Here is a 14,505-nt window from a genome sequence, read left to right as displayed (position 1 = left end):
CAACCACTATCGCCCTGCTCCGCTGAGAAACTGCATGAGCCAGCAGTTCTAAGAAGGCTAAGAACGGGGTGACTGGAAGCGAGAGTTTGGTGTAGTTGAATCCTCAATAAAAAGATTAATTTTCAACCAGTTTGCATTTTTCACAAAAAAGGGATGAATTTTCAACCAAGAAAATTAATTTTATATACCGTAATAGATTAATTTTCCACAAAATGGATGAATTTTCCACGAAATAGATGAACTTTTAACAAAATAATTCAATTTTCAACCAAATAGTAGCATTTTTAACCAAACAAAGTGAATTTCGAACCAAAAATATAATGGTAGCCGTTTTAACCAAATTTAGTTGGATTTTCTTATTGGGTTCTATTAATTCAGTGGAAATTTAAGCAAAAAACAAAAGAAAAAGGGAAAGTTTCTTAGGAATAGGGGAAAAAGAATTCTTAAAAACAGGGGGAAAGAAGGGAATACTGCCGTGATTTGGGAAAACACCGTTAACTGCAAAATGAAGGAAGCCGAGAAAATCGACGAAAACTATTCAAATCTTTATTCGCGTGTATCGCAGATTCTAATTCATTTTCTGCAGCTTTTTTGTTTTTCTCAACTAAAGTTCCATATCACATTTTCATTTTTGCAACAAGAAAAAATGATTAAAAATGTTAATTAATTTTCTAAAATGCAGTTGGCGGTGTTGATTGGGATGCTATAATTCAGAAAACGTCGTAATGGGCAGTTACGGCACTCTTCGAATCACGGACTTCAGAAATAGGCCCGCCGTGATTTGAGAAAACGCCGTTCACGCCAAAAGAATTTCGCAGCTGAAAATAAATACAATTATGGTGTTTCTCGAATTACAGACCTTTTTTCGGGGTTCGATGATTCCGGAGAATGGCGTAAGTGCATACGGACCTTTTCAAAATCACGAATACTCGATATCACCGCCCGATAATTTAGTAAAGTCCGTAACTGCCCGTTGCGGCTTTTTCTCGAATTTTTCTGTCAGTTACGGCTCTCTTTTAAATCACGACTCTCCAAATTTTGCAGTTAACGGCGTTTTTCCATATTTAGCAACAATTATTTTAACAGTTATTAGCAATTTGAATTTTTTTTAAATAATCAGGTGCATCTTTTTTTTACGATTCCAACGATATAAAAAAACTCATTTTTCGATTTTTTGCAGTTAACGGTGATATCTTTTACACAATTCCCAAAAATGTATAATTAAGAAACGTTTGAAACGTTATCTAAGATCTAAGTTTGTAAAGTTACTTCTGAGGTATGTTAAGCTGATGTAACCACATTTTCGAATCGAGTTAAAATCTATTTCATAATTAAGGGCTTATTTAAGGCTAATTGAAAGCTCTATATTGACAAATTTAATGTTCCACTAATTAAAAAAACGAGGGTTACGCGACGAAAGCCCATGTGAAATAAACGTTAAATCGAGTTTTGACCTATCACATAATAAAGGGATCATTTAAGTTTAAGGCAATTAAAATTCACAAGAACACATTTTCCAAAATCAACCTCTGCCACTCAACAACCATCGTTAATACAAATTATGCAAAAATTAAAAATCTGTCCATATCATATTTGAAGGCACATTAAAGGCTAATCTAATGCCTTATAACCAATTTTAATACTCTGCTTTTAAAAAACTAGGAATTATAATGACTGAATGCCAAATTGATAAGCAAAAATAAGGCAAGTAATGACTTTACCAAATTTCGTTTAATACCATATTATCTTTTATACAGTATAGTAACAACAGTGAACTGTAAACACAATACCTATTAAATTAGCTTTTAATGAGCCCTGAAATTCGATATAGACAGACTTTCAATTTTTGCATAAGTTATATTAAGGGTAGTTGTTAAGTGGAAGTAGTTGATTTTGGAAGATGTGTTTTTGTGATTCCGGAGAGTCTTAATATGTAGTAGGTGAGAACTCGATTCAATATTATTTATATGTATGGTCCGAGTTAAAAAAAATTTGGAGCATTAAATTTGGAAATAGGGCATTAAATGACCCTTAAATGAGCCCTTAATTATGATATAGGCAGATTTACATTTCTTCACAATTTGTATTAAGGGTGGTTTTTGAGTGTAAGGGGTAGCTTTTAGAAAATATATTCTTGTGGCTTTTGAGTCTTAAATAATCCCTTAAATATGTGATAAGACAGAACTTGATTCAACATTAATTTCACGTGTAATCACGTAGCGTAACCCCTGGTTTTTTAAGAAAAGTAAAGCATTGAATTTGGAAATATGAAATTAAATGAACCTTAAATGAGCCCTTAATTATGGTATGGTCAGATTTACATTTTGTGCATAATTTGTATTAAGGGCGGTATTTGAGTGTCAGGGGTTACTTTTGGAAAATATGTTTTTATGATGTTTGATAGCCTTAAATAAGCCCTTAATTATGCAATAGGTCAGACCTCAATTCAACGCTTATTAGACATGGGGTTTCATCAGATTACCCCCGCCCCCCACGGTTTTTTAATAGTGGAGCATTAAATTTGGCAATAGGGCATTGAACGGGCATTAAATAAGACCTTAATTATGAAATAGGTTTTAACTTGTGTCTAACATGTGGGTACGTCTGATTAACATACCTCTTCTACTGGAGGCTCCTCCTTCCTCCTGCTACCAACTGTAGTTTTTAGCGCAACAACCTCCCTCCCTCAAATTGGTAACGAAGTTTATCAACGGTCCCTCACGGAAGATATGCTTCTGTCATTTTACACAAAAGTTACATTTGAAAATCTATCATAAAAAACTTTTTTTGTTCATCATATAAAATTTAATTTTTGGTCCTTATCTATCAGTTGTCATTTTCATATCTTTAACTATGCAAATATATCTAGATGCTGATCTCGTACTCGGTTTTACACCACGCATGCACAAATGAATACACTTGTGTGCTTCTGACTGATATTAGTGGGGGATGCTTTCTGCGCATGGCAATATTCGTAGTTTTCGATGGGGGTTGAACCACTGATAAGACATCCAACTAGTGTGCAAAGCGTTGTGTTGCTGACCGCTATTTGGTGAAAAACACTTACCTACCTGCACATTCACTTGATTCAAAGTTCAAGGTCGCCAGCTGGTCTTTACATCAAGAGGATGACCGGTGGTAAGAAGCTGCCTTGTTTCCTCTAGAAATTCAACCCCGAGTCTCATTTTCTCTATTTCTCTCTCTCGCTCTCGCTGTTGGCTATGCACTTTTGTCAGTTTAATTATCAACCCAAACCTTTAAATTTCGGAAAAATCCTCGCCACTCGACTGAAATTAAATAAATCTGACAATAAGGAACTAGTTATTCAAACATATAATTTTAAACTCGAAATTTCTTTCTTTGAATGTGACCCACAGTCGGTAAACATTATATTTAAATTAGAGCTATTCCAAAAGATTGTTCTGAGTCTCCTTCCTGGTACAATTTACTTTTTGTTAAAAAATATTTATAAAATTGAAAGAGTGTAAATTCTGTATTGGTTTTCCCGAAATGAATTAACAATGATTTTTACCTCTAAATGCATTTGTGTGTACAAGTAATCGAATCCTTATAATTCGATCATTTTTGTAGAATTATTTAAATTCTGAATTTAAAAGGCATTTTATTTTTGTTTCTGAGGATTTTAAAACAGAGAGAATGAATTATATTGAAATTAGAGACTTGGCACTAAAGTATTGGCATGTTTGTGAAAAGTGGTTAGCTGATAACTGTTCCATAGGGCGTGTACAAGAAGGACGAAATGTGCGCATCAAGCATCGATTTACAAATGTTCATTGCGATTAGTTCCTACCACCTTTATTATTCACCCTTAGTAATTTTCGTTGATAATGAAATCGTTTGTTAATAATTAATCCAGTTTATTATAGCTTTTATAGAGTTAATTACGTATAGTTTATTTCATATATCTTTTGAAAATATGTACCTTAATGGATTGACATTCGTGATCTAAAATAATTGCATGCTCTAGAAGGTTTTTATTTGACAAATAAGACCCAGAAATTCCAGAATTTTTAAATTAGAAGGACTTCAAATTTAATAGTATGCGAATGATAATTATAGTTCAAATAATTTCTGTTTTATTATATAATGTTCAATATTATGATACTTAAATTGTTGCATTTAAAAGATTTTTCTTTACTTTTTAAGTTGTTTAATGTTTCTTATAATTACAAAAAAATAAGATGTATATAATATAGAGTGTTATTCCATATACGTAAAAATCCAAAAGGATGAACATGTAAGGCGATATACAATACAAACTTCGGAACTTTAAAATTCAAAAGTTTTTGAAATACTGCATTTCAAAAGAATTTTCTCAGCTCTTTGAAACCTAAAATAAATTAAAGACCGTATTGTTAGTTTAAGAAATATTAAATGTACAATCGCGGAAACAGCCAAATCTACCACATTCAAAATAACACATTGAAAGCAATATTTAAAATTGTTATACCTGAAAATTATTGGCATAGAAGTCAGCATAATTTTTCTGTATTTAAGAAAAATTGATCTGTTTTGAGTGAAATTTTGCAGAATTTAAAGCAAATCAGTGTATAGGTTTTCACTTTGTTACATTTAAAAAAACTTATTCGAGATGCGAAATTGTAAATTTATTATATTTACAAATTTAAAAGTATTCAAATTCATTGTTTTGGAAAAAGCCGAAAAAATTAAAACTCTAATTTGTATGCACTTATTTTTGAATTTAGAAAGTATTTAAAAATTAGGAATATTCTAATTTGTTTTTTAACTTCATTAGGAATCGATTTTTTTTTGTAAAAAAAATCACTTTTTTATGATTATAACTTATGAAAAATAAAACTTGTACTGTATCCCTTCAAATATTACATTTTTAATCATTCCAACCAGGGATTCCAGTAGAAAAGTTCTATTAACCTAAAATTGATATAGAGACAAAGTATGATGCAATAACTTTGATTTAGAATTCCTCGTTGAAGATAATAGTTGCCTTTATATTGAAATCTCGCCAGTGATTTGCAGATTCATTCAATTTGCAATTTAGCGAAAACCTCGTTTTCAAAACTTCAAAACATAGATTTCTAACGAAAAATATATTTTAAACAATTCTATAAATACTAGACACAAATAATTATTGACTACTTCATACTTTACCGAAATTCGGTGAGCGTAGAACAAATATTTTCGGTGTGCCTTAGACCCTTCTTTCAACATTAAGTTTGAGGAAGATTCTAACTTTCAACATATTCTGGTAATAAGATTTATTATTTGCAAACTCTACGGAAATTTGAGTGCTTTTATTTTTCAAAGCTCAAAACGAGTGGTAGTGAATATTTAATAAATCCTCTTATAATCTGAAATATTTATAGCGCCGGAGTAGAAAATAGAAACAGTGTTTTCTTTGTCGGTTGTTAGCATTCAAATATTAACAAGGAAATGGCATTATCGATTGCACGAGCCAGGTGTTTGAATACTGCTAGACGAACTTCCTTGCTTTATGAATAATGTAGTAATCTAGTGGAAAAACTACTCGTACAGGCATCTTGTTTCGTGTACGTTAAATTTTACCCGATCACCCATTTATTCACTGAACCTGAAACTGACCCGTATTTTCATCCACAAATTTGCTCAAAAACTGATAATATCATCACAAACTGATCTTAGAATTAAAATGTTGATTTACTGAGAATTCAGGGAATTAAAATTATATATCTAAAAAAATATAGATTTAGAAATTTATATTTTAGGAGACTCCCAATTTCGAAAATTTGATAATTCATCAATGTCTCAATTCGGGATTTTTCTTCATTAATTTGAAGTAGTTCCAATTCAAAATGGCTCAAGAAAAAATCAGCAATAAACGTTGACTGAAAATTATTAATGCTAAGTATAGAAGGGCATACAAAATGTATTAACACACACTCGGATCTCGATATTATTGATCGGAAATAAAGCATGAAAGCATTTTTATTATTCAGGGGGCGCATTATTTTCAAGCTCTGAGATTAATCTGGACTAATCTACTATCTGATCTGGACTACTAATCTGGACTAATATACTACGCGCAGAATGCACTTTATAAGAAAGAAAAATGATGGGATACATTATAGATCGACTTTACTGTCTAAGAAAAAGAGAATTTTCGAACTGGTTCCCATTAGTTGAATTTATGTGGAGCTTCAAGTTTTCCATCTCCGAAGCCGTTTTGCCATGTCTTTAACATGGCGTTCAGCTTTTACAGCAAATTTCGTTAAAATGCTAAGAAATTAATGAAATTTTTTAATTTCTAAGCGCTATGCTCTAAAACTACAATATTTTAGCTAAAATTGTAGGTACCTAATATTTTCCAAGCACAAACCTTTCTCAAGAATTATTATTATTGTTATTATTGTCTTGTAAGGCTGGTTCATTTCAGTCCCGTAGCCCTGCGGTTAAAATCTATCATACTATGCCTGTTTATTTTAAGACCCTGGTGAAACAGAAGTCTATACATGAATCACCCTTGCTGCTAAAGTTTAATTTAAGTCCTTTAGCATGAGTAAATATATCGCCAGACGACTCTACTTCAACGGGTATGAGTCTGTGAAATTTTTCTTTGACTAAGGTGGGCTTAGAATCACGGTATAACTTCCACAACCAGTGATAAACCGCAGCTGCATTCGACTTTATTAGAAGTACTCGCATTTGCTTAGACGTTTAGCCAGGGTGACGAAAACTACAGAAAACCACGACCCGAATTTCAGTCGGTTTTTCGACAGTCGAGTTTGAAAGCAGACATTCAACATTGTTTTAACATGCTTAACTGAATGTTAATAAGACTTTAATTTGGATAAAATTAAATTTCAGACCTCTAATTTTATTTTCCACCTATATTAGTTGATATATGTGGACAATTTTGTTATAAAGCAAAATTGAAATCATAAATTTGTCGTGAATAAAATTTTCATTTCTTCTGCGAAACTTCATACGAGTCTCAAGATATCATTCGTTACACACATTCAAGATTTTCTGAATTAAATATAGTATTACGCATTAGAAATTACCTGCGTGTTCATTTTTGTTCAAATCTGTTAAATAAAAAAAAATGTTACAACTGACAGAGTACAAAACTACTACTAAGTTGAACCCTAAATCAATATTTTTGAAAATTAATTTTGCGCAAATCAACGTATTACTTCGGAAGTTTGTATAAATCACACACATATAAGGCAGAGAGATATCTTTATCATCCATCTATTTTATATTTGCAATCTACTTCCGGATACAAAGCTTTTGTATGCCTTATGTGGGCTTTTAGCCTTTAAGCCTAATCTCCCATCCCACAAGGAAGTGGAAAAACTTATTAGCAAGAAACAGATTTTTCCGCTTTGCTTTTCTTCCCTTTTATTTGATTTTTCCGGGTAGAAAAATATTTCCATTAGTTCGACTCATAAAAATAGACTGAAGGTCATAGAAGTACCACAGAACAGGAAGGATTTAAATTCTGATTTATTTTTCTATTATTAAATAGGAAGCGAAAAACGTAGACTTTATAAGAAATCGATAGGAAAAGTTTTTAAATCTTGAAGAACTTTTCTCATTGAATTTATTTCAATAATTTATTTCCTAGAGAGTTTAGTTAGAAAAAGAAAATTACGAAGATAATACATTTTAATTGGTAAAAGCTTTTCAAATAGGAAACTCATTATGAATCTAACTTATCTCACAACTTCTAGCTTCTCCTACTTAGAACTCTATCAAGAAATAAATTATTGAAAATTAAACGTTATTAGTGTGTTGAAGGTAGAAATTACTTTGGAAAATTTTACCACTTTTTCAGCAGAAAATGCGAATACAGATGATGCTACAACATGTGGGAAGATTCTGGTAGGACTTTCATGGGTTGTGGTCGTCTTGACTATGCCATTTTCTCTCTTTGTATGCTTCAAGGTAATATTTAGTTCTGAACTTTTATAAGAAAAAGTAAGTAGATATAAAGTATTTTTTGTAATAAAATTCTTCATTTGAATGATTTATTCACAGGTGGTGCAAGAATACGAAAGAGCTGTAATATTCCGATTAGGTCGACTGTTGTCCGGAGGGGCAAAAGGTCCAGGTAATTATGAAAACAAGTCATCTTAAATAATTTCAAGCAAAGGGGGAAAATGTAAATTTTGTTAATAATTAACAAAATATTAATATTCATTTTCAGGTATTTTCTTCATTTTACCCTGCATCGATGCTTATGCAAGAGTTGATCTTCGAACTCGGACCTACGACGTACCCCCACAAGAGGTATAATTTTATTTGAATCTAATTTTCAAACATTTTTTAGGATTAGTGAACAGTAAATGAAAATTAATTCTTTTTTAATAGGTTCTCACAAAAGACAGCGTGACTGTTTCGGTGGATGCTGTTGTGTACTACAGGGTGCACAACGCGACAATTTCGATTGCAAACGTGGAAAATGCTCATCACAGCACGAGACTTCTTGCTCAAACTACTTTACGCAACACGATGGGAACACGACCTCTTCATGAAATTTTAAGCGAACGAGAAACTATTTCAGGAACCATGCAGGTGAGTTTTTAATTATAATTTTCAGTCACGCAATGAAAAAATATTATCAACCCTTATCGCAGAGGAATAGCACTTAGCTCCTCATTGTTGTCGCTAATAATATCACATTTGCGTGCATAATAAAACTGACAAAAACTAAAACAAAACGAAAACTAAAGTCTGTCCGTCCATCTGGCCGTTCGCCCGTAAACACGATAACTGTCGAAAAAATGAATGGATCAAATCGATCTTTGGCACACTTTTTTTAGGTCCTAAAAGAAAGGACGAGTTCGTTGACCAGCCATTTTTGATAAAAATTCAAAAAGTGAGCGAATCTTGAAGATTTTTGAGACCACTTTTTTCTGAGTTTGAAAATTCTATGTACGGATATGTATAGTATTAAAAAAGACAAAGAATTGATTTTAATGAATTTTTTCGATAAAACAAAAGAGATTCTCAGTTATAGCATTTTCAAAATTTTTTAAATCATTCGAAAATCAAAAAAGTCAAGAGAAGAAAAACATTGCTTTTTAAAAGCCCTACCAGATTATCATAACAAATTTTTGTATTTTTTTGGAAAATCGAAAATTCAGATTTTGATTGCACAAAAAATAATACAAAATTCTATTTTTGATAAAGCTATGTACTATACGAAAAAAGATGAATGAACAAAAATTGTGTTCCCAAAAAATATCTATAATTTCGTTAGGAATTACTTCCTGATAGGACGCGTCCTTTTTTTCGTGATAATAACATTGAAAATTTGAAAAAAATGTGTATAAAAATGACCAGTTACGAAAAAAAAAGATTTTAAAAACCCTGTTTACAAATGTCTGTCTTTTTGATAAAGTTTTATTTAAGCATTTAAAATAAAAAGAATAAACGTCCGAGCGCATTCGAAGCATTTTTGAAAACCAAATCTTATCCAAAAAGATAAATTTTGAAATCAGATGAATGTTCACTTTAAAAAATAAATTTTTAGTAAAGAACTATTTTTCAATCAAAGAAATGTAGTGTCAATCAGAAACATTAATTTTCTAACAAAAAAGATTAATTTTTAACAAAATAAATCAATTTTCAAGCAAATTTAAAATTTTAAAGGAATTTTAACTCAATAGTTAAATTTTCAACTCAAAAAGTGAATAAGTAATCAAGAAGATTAACATTCTATCACAAAAGACAAAATTTCAACCAAATATAGAAATTTCCATAAAATAGCTCATTTTTTTAACTGAAGAAGATAAATTTTAAATGAAACATAGAATAGTTAAATTTTTAGTTTAAAAGATTCATTTTCAAAAAGGAAAAAGAAACTAATTTTCAACAAATTACATAATTGAATTTTTTAGCAAACAAATTCATTAAAAATTAATTTTCAATTAAAAAGGTGAATTAGTCACCATAAAGATTAATATTTTAATGTAAAAGACAAAGTTTCAACAAAATGCAGAACTTTCCAACTTAAATCTTCACTTCTGCGAGAAATGTAATTAATCAATCTTTTTTTACCATTATAAAATTCTAAGGCGAATCAATTAACTGGTTTAAATCTCAAAATTCAACAAAGAGAAATTTTATAATTTTTAGAAAATAGTTTTTATAGTTTTTAAAGTAAATATGTAATCTGTACTGACTTGGGTAACTTACAAAACAACTCATTATAACTTTGTAATCAAAAGTTGGTAATTGATTGTTCAATGTTTTACTAGAAGCACTAGGCTGGTCTGAAACGTAAACAGGCAGGGTCGCGTGTATAATTTCTGTTAGGGGTTGGACGCATGGTGCAACCGGATGCAACTAACGCGCTGAGAGTGCGGCTTCTCTCAGTACAAATTTGCGGAGGTCATCAATTCTAGGAATATCATAAGCCGGGTGATCTTAAATCGGGATTTGAGTGTATTTTATTCTTCAAACTCATAAATATTAAGACGTGGCCTTGAGCCTTTTAAATTAACATGGGGTTTTAAATGTGAAGAGCACAGGAATTCAAGGAATCGTTCCCACTTCACAACGGGCAAATTGTATGCCTTAACCACTTTGTATTGTACAGTTGTATTAAAAATTCATTCTAAAGAACGTCTTTTTTTTAATATTTCTCAGCATGCATTTTTGAATTTGATGAGTGACAAGTTTGTAAATCATGAAGTCAGTATTTTCTTGAAATTAATGACACGGAAAGAGAATTTTTATAATAATATTTGTTTATGAAGTTATCTTTCAATTGTTTAAATAATTTATATTTGATTCATTTTTTTTCTATCAAATCATTAATAGTTCATATTTCCTAGAGTTATTAACATAATTAATTAATGTTATAATGAATATTTTTTGTTGAAGACATTTTTTAATTGTTCAAAAAATTTTGTTTGTTAAAATTTTTTAAGGGGATTTGAAAAACTAGAATTTTCTTCATCTTTCCAATAAAATGACAAATGTGAATAATTATTAATAACTGTGCAAACATTCAATAATGTCTTTAAAAAAATATTATGCCTATCATTTATTAAGTGTGTAATTAGTTCAACAAAATACTAGATTTTCCTGAATTGTCTGAAAAAATGTAAACAAATGGAAATTTGACAGGAAAGCAACAATTAAAACAATTATAAATTGTGTAAACAATTTAAAAATGGCTTGCAGAAAAAAATATTATTTTCAACGTTTATTTACTGCATCATTAATCCCAAAAAATATTAACTTATCATGATTTACAGAGAAAATTTAAAAAAGTAGTGATAATTGTTTAACCAATTCAAAATTAGTTCAAAAGCTTGTCACTTATAGAATATAAAAAATTCAGGTTGTGATAATTAGAAAAAACCCCGTCTCTATCTTCAATTTTACATGAAACTTGAACCTCCAACTTTCTTAGATGATAACTGAAAATCAATTTGCAAAATGTTGAGAACAAGTAGTTATTTTTACCATTTTTGAGAAAACTGAGCTTTTTGCACTTAAAATCCCATGTTAATTTCAAAAGCCCGGTGACGATATAAAAGAAAATGGAATTTATCTTTTCGTGAACCTCACAAAATCGGGTGAAAAAAATGTGCAATCAATTTTTGGACCTATTAAAGTATTTGTTGCATGAATGTTATGTAAATAAGAAAATTATTTGGATTTTAGACTTCATTAGACGAAGCTACTGACACTTGGGGTATTAAAGTCGAGAGAGTCGAGATGTGAGTATAGCAGCTAAATTTTTTATTATAGTAGGCAGAAAAAAAGCTTTTACGAATAAAAATCACTGCTTTTTTTCTTTTTTTTTGTACAAGTAGATTTCTTTTATATTTATTATTTCTTTGATGCATACATATAAAAGGAAATTTATAAAAAAAAGCATTAAGAGAAATTTAAAAAACGTCTACAATATGTCCTAACACGAGAAATTAATATTTCGTAGTAATAACTAATACATTTTTTACAACAGTAAGGATGTTCGTCTACCAGTCCAACTACAAAGAGCCATGGCTGCTGAAGCAGAAGCTGCACGTGAAGCTCGAGCTAAGGTGCGTTTGATAAATTTTCAAGAAAATATCATTTTTTCAAAAATTAGTTATTTAAAGTAATATTTTCTAATCAGTCCCAAATTACACTCAACTCCCGATTTAAGACCGGTCTCAAGCGTGGCTTGCAGTGGCCTTGATCGTAAATCAGGAGAATCCAAATGTAAACAGGCTTATATCGGGAGCTGAGTGAACTCTTATTTAAAAAAATATAACATCATTTAATGAATATCAACATGCTGTTCAAAATTTCCTTCTCTAATTTTATAACTTTTTTTCTTACAGGTGATTGCTGCTGAAGGAGAACAAAAAGCGAGCAGAGCTTTACGAGAGGCTTCTGAAGTGATTGGCGATTCCCCGGCGGCACTGCAACTTCGCTATCTCCAGGTAAAAAAATAAATAACTTTTTTGTATGCATATTGAACTCTCAGCCTAATATCAACAACTTTATTAATCGTATTTTAATTAAAATAATTTTAGACTCTCAACACAATCTCAGCAGAGAAAAATTCGACCATCGTATTCCCACTGCCTATCGATATGATAACATACTTTATGAGAGCCAAGGAAGCGGTGCATTCGACATAAAACGAAAGCCCTTCGAATCGCGAGAAAAAATGCTCACCAAATTTGGAGAAACCTTCAAATTTTGTTCGAAAGCCGGAAAATGGTCTAGTACCAGTCTCAGAGAAAAATCGAGTACCAGTCTCAGTGAAAACTCATGTACCTGCACACACCGTGAAAAGTCATTTACAAAGGCAAGACTTCGCACAAAGGCAGAATCGAAGTTGCGCACCAAATTTGAAGCAAATTTGCATAGCTAATACTCGCAAACAGGTTTTTATAGAAAATGAAAGACTTTCTACAACTAGAATCTACTATATTCGCCCAACAGCTCACAGCTTTCTCAAAGCTTGCGATGCCAAGGATATATTAAACGAATAACTTGAACAATTTGCCGACTAAACAACCAATATTGAACCGAGGGTAAACTTTAAGGCATTTTGCAAAATCTCTTGGGTTCTAATTGATTGTCATGAGCCAGAAAATTTTTTTTTGACTCATTTCAATTGGTCATACTTAGAGTTTTTCAATTTTATACCAAAATAACAAAATAGAGACATTATGCCAGAGAATCTGGAGGTCCTGGTTTCAGTTTAAAGCTGCAAGGCCTTCTTCAACCCAAGGCAAAACAGTCATGTTCAACTATTCATCTTTCGATGGTTTTACAATCGGCTATCCAAAAAATTCTACATTGAAAATATTGCAATTCAAATTTAAGTTTAATAATTTAAATGCAACGATTAAATATCAAACCGAGAAACGAAATCATCCACTTCGTCGACTTATAAGTTTTGCAAGATCTTTAATCTAAAAAAAATGTATAAATCGATGGAAGCCGATCTTGTTGAAAATTTGTCAAAGATTATTTACGCTTAATAAACTAATATAAATTCAACGTGTTGACATCAGGCGTGTATCTCAAAATCTGCACACTGATTAATAAGTGTTGGATTTTAAATACGTTTAGCTACCGAATAAACGAGAGAAAATACCAGGCTTGAAAACCTATCTTTTATCTAATTCACGAAAATCGTTTGCTGATCACTTTTAAAGAGTTTGAAATCGCAAAAAAACTGATATCTTTTCTAACAAGCCACACTACGGGAAAATATTTTTTTACGGCACTCATTTTAAATATGTTGCAAAGTCTTTCTAATTTAAAACGCAAAAGAGTTTTTAAAAACGAGAATGAATGAAAGTCTGTAAACTTGTAATATAATTTTTTATGTAGTTCAATGTACCTTACAAATGATGAAAATGTTATTTTCAACGTGCAATCTTAGTTTCTCACTCGAAAAGTTATCTCTGTTGATTATATATTTTTAGACTAAGTTATTTTAAAAATGTTTAAAAGTTGTGATACTCCAAATGGTATTATAATCCGATTTTTATTAATTACAACGGTAATTACAACGGAGTCTTATAAAAGCAAGAAGTGCATTTATTGACTGTAAATACTTGAGTTCTGTATTGAACTTAAATTTTATTTCAGCTAGATGAACAATTTTAAAACAAGGTATTAGGTTGCAAACATCGAATCAGCCGCCTTTCTAAAAAGCATTTTGTAACTTCGAATTGAGCGCACTTGAACCAAACATAGTTCTGTAAATATTTGAAAAGTTTCCTACTTATTTAACGGATAGATGCAAAAATTGTAAAGGAGCTTTCACTTCATAATTATGTATTGAGAGTTGAAACCCCCAAAGGAAAAATCGCATTAAGTGGTTTTAGTTAACGAAACGAGAATATGGTTCATCAAATAATTTTTGTTTTTGTGAATTATATACAACCTGTCTCAAATAATGTATTTTCCTACTTCAGTTGTGTGTACATTACCAAATAAAAAGACTTGAGACGTACTTTCTGAAGTTACTTAGCATTAGTAATAGCAATGAAATTA

The 14,505-nt window shown here is 30.8% G+C and overlaps 1 protein-coding gene across 2 annotated transcripts in view; it reads left to right on the top strand.

Annotated features, from left to right (window-relative positions):
* The window catches only part of LOC117182590 (band 7 protein AGAP004871), a 21,587-nt gene extending 7,125 nt beyond the window's left edge, over positions 1 to 14,462 (top strand). The window contains exons 1-9 of one of the 2 annotated variants that reach the window (XM_033375684.1): positions 3,031 to 3,138; positions 7,817 to 7,926; positions 8,020 to 8,092; positions 8,189 to 8,271; positions 8,353 to 8,556; positions 11,662 to 11,717; positions 11,966 to 12,044; positions 12,327 to 12,428; positions 12,522 to 14,462. In XM_033375684.1, coding sequence (XP_033231575.1) covers positions 3,129 to 3,138; positions 7,817 to 7,926; positions 8,020 to 8,092; positions 8,189 to 8,271; positions 8,353 to 8,556; positions 11,662 to 11,717; positions 11,966 to 12,044; positions 12,327 to 12,428; positions 12,522 to 12,629 — 825 coding nt within the window. In that variant the 5' untranslated portion in view covers positions 3,031 to 3,128 and the 3' untranslated portion in view covers positions 12,630 to 14,462. Of the gene's footprint in view, positions 1 to 3,030; positions 3,139 to 7,816; positions 7,927 to 8,019; positions 8,093 to 8,188; positions 8,272 to 8,352; positions 8,557 to 11,661; positions 11,718 to 11,965; positions 12,045 to 12,326; positions 12,429 to 12,521 lie in introns of those variants that run through there. The other variant, XM_033375683.1, reaches the window with a different exon arrangement.
* The last annotated feature ends 43 nt before the right edge of the window (positions 14,463 to 14,505 follow it).

The sequence above is a fragment of the Belonocnema kinseyi genome, chromosome 2 (assembly GCF_010883055.1).
Source record: "Belonocnema kinseyi isolate 2016_QV_RU_SX_M_011 chromosome 2, B_treatae_v1, whole genome shotgun sequence".
NCBI classification, from domain to species: Eukaryota; Metazoa; Arthropoda; class Insecta; order Hymenoptera; family Cynipidae; genus Belonocnema; species Belonocnema kinseyi.
The sequence above is the reverse complement of the archived record's forward strand: the minus strand, read 5'-3'. Positions and strand labels throughout refer to the sequence as shown.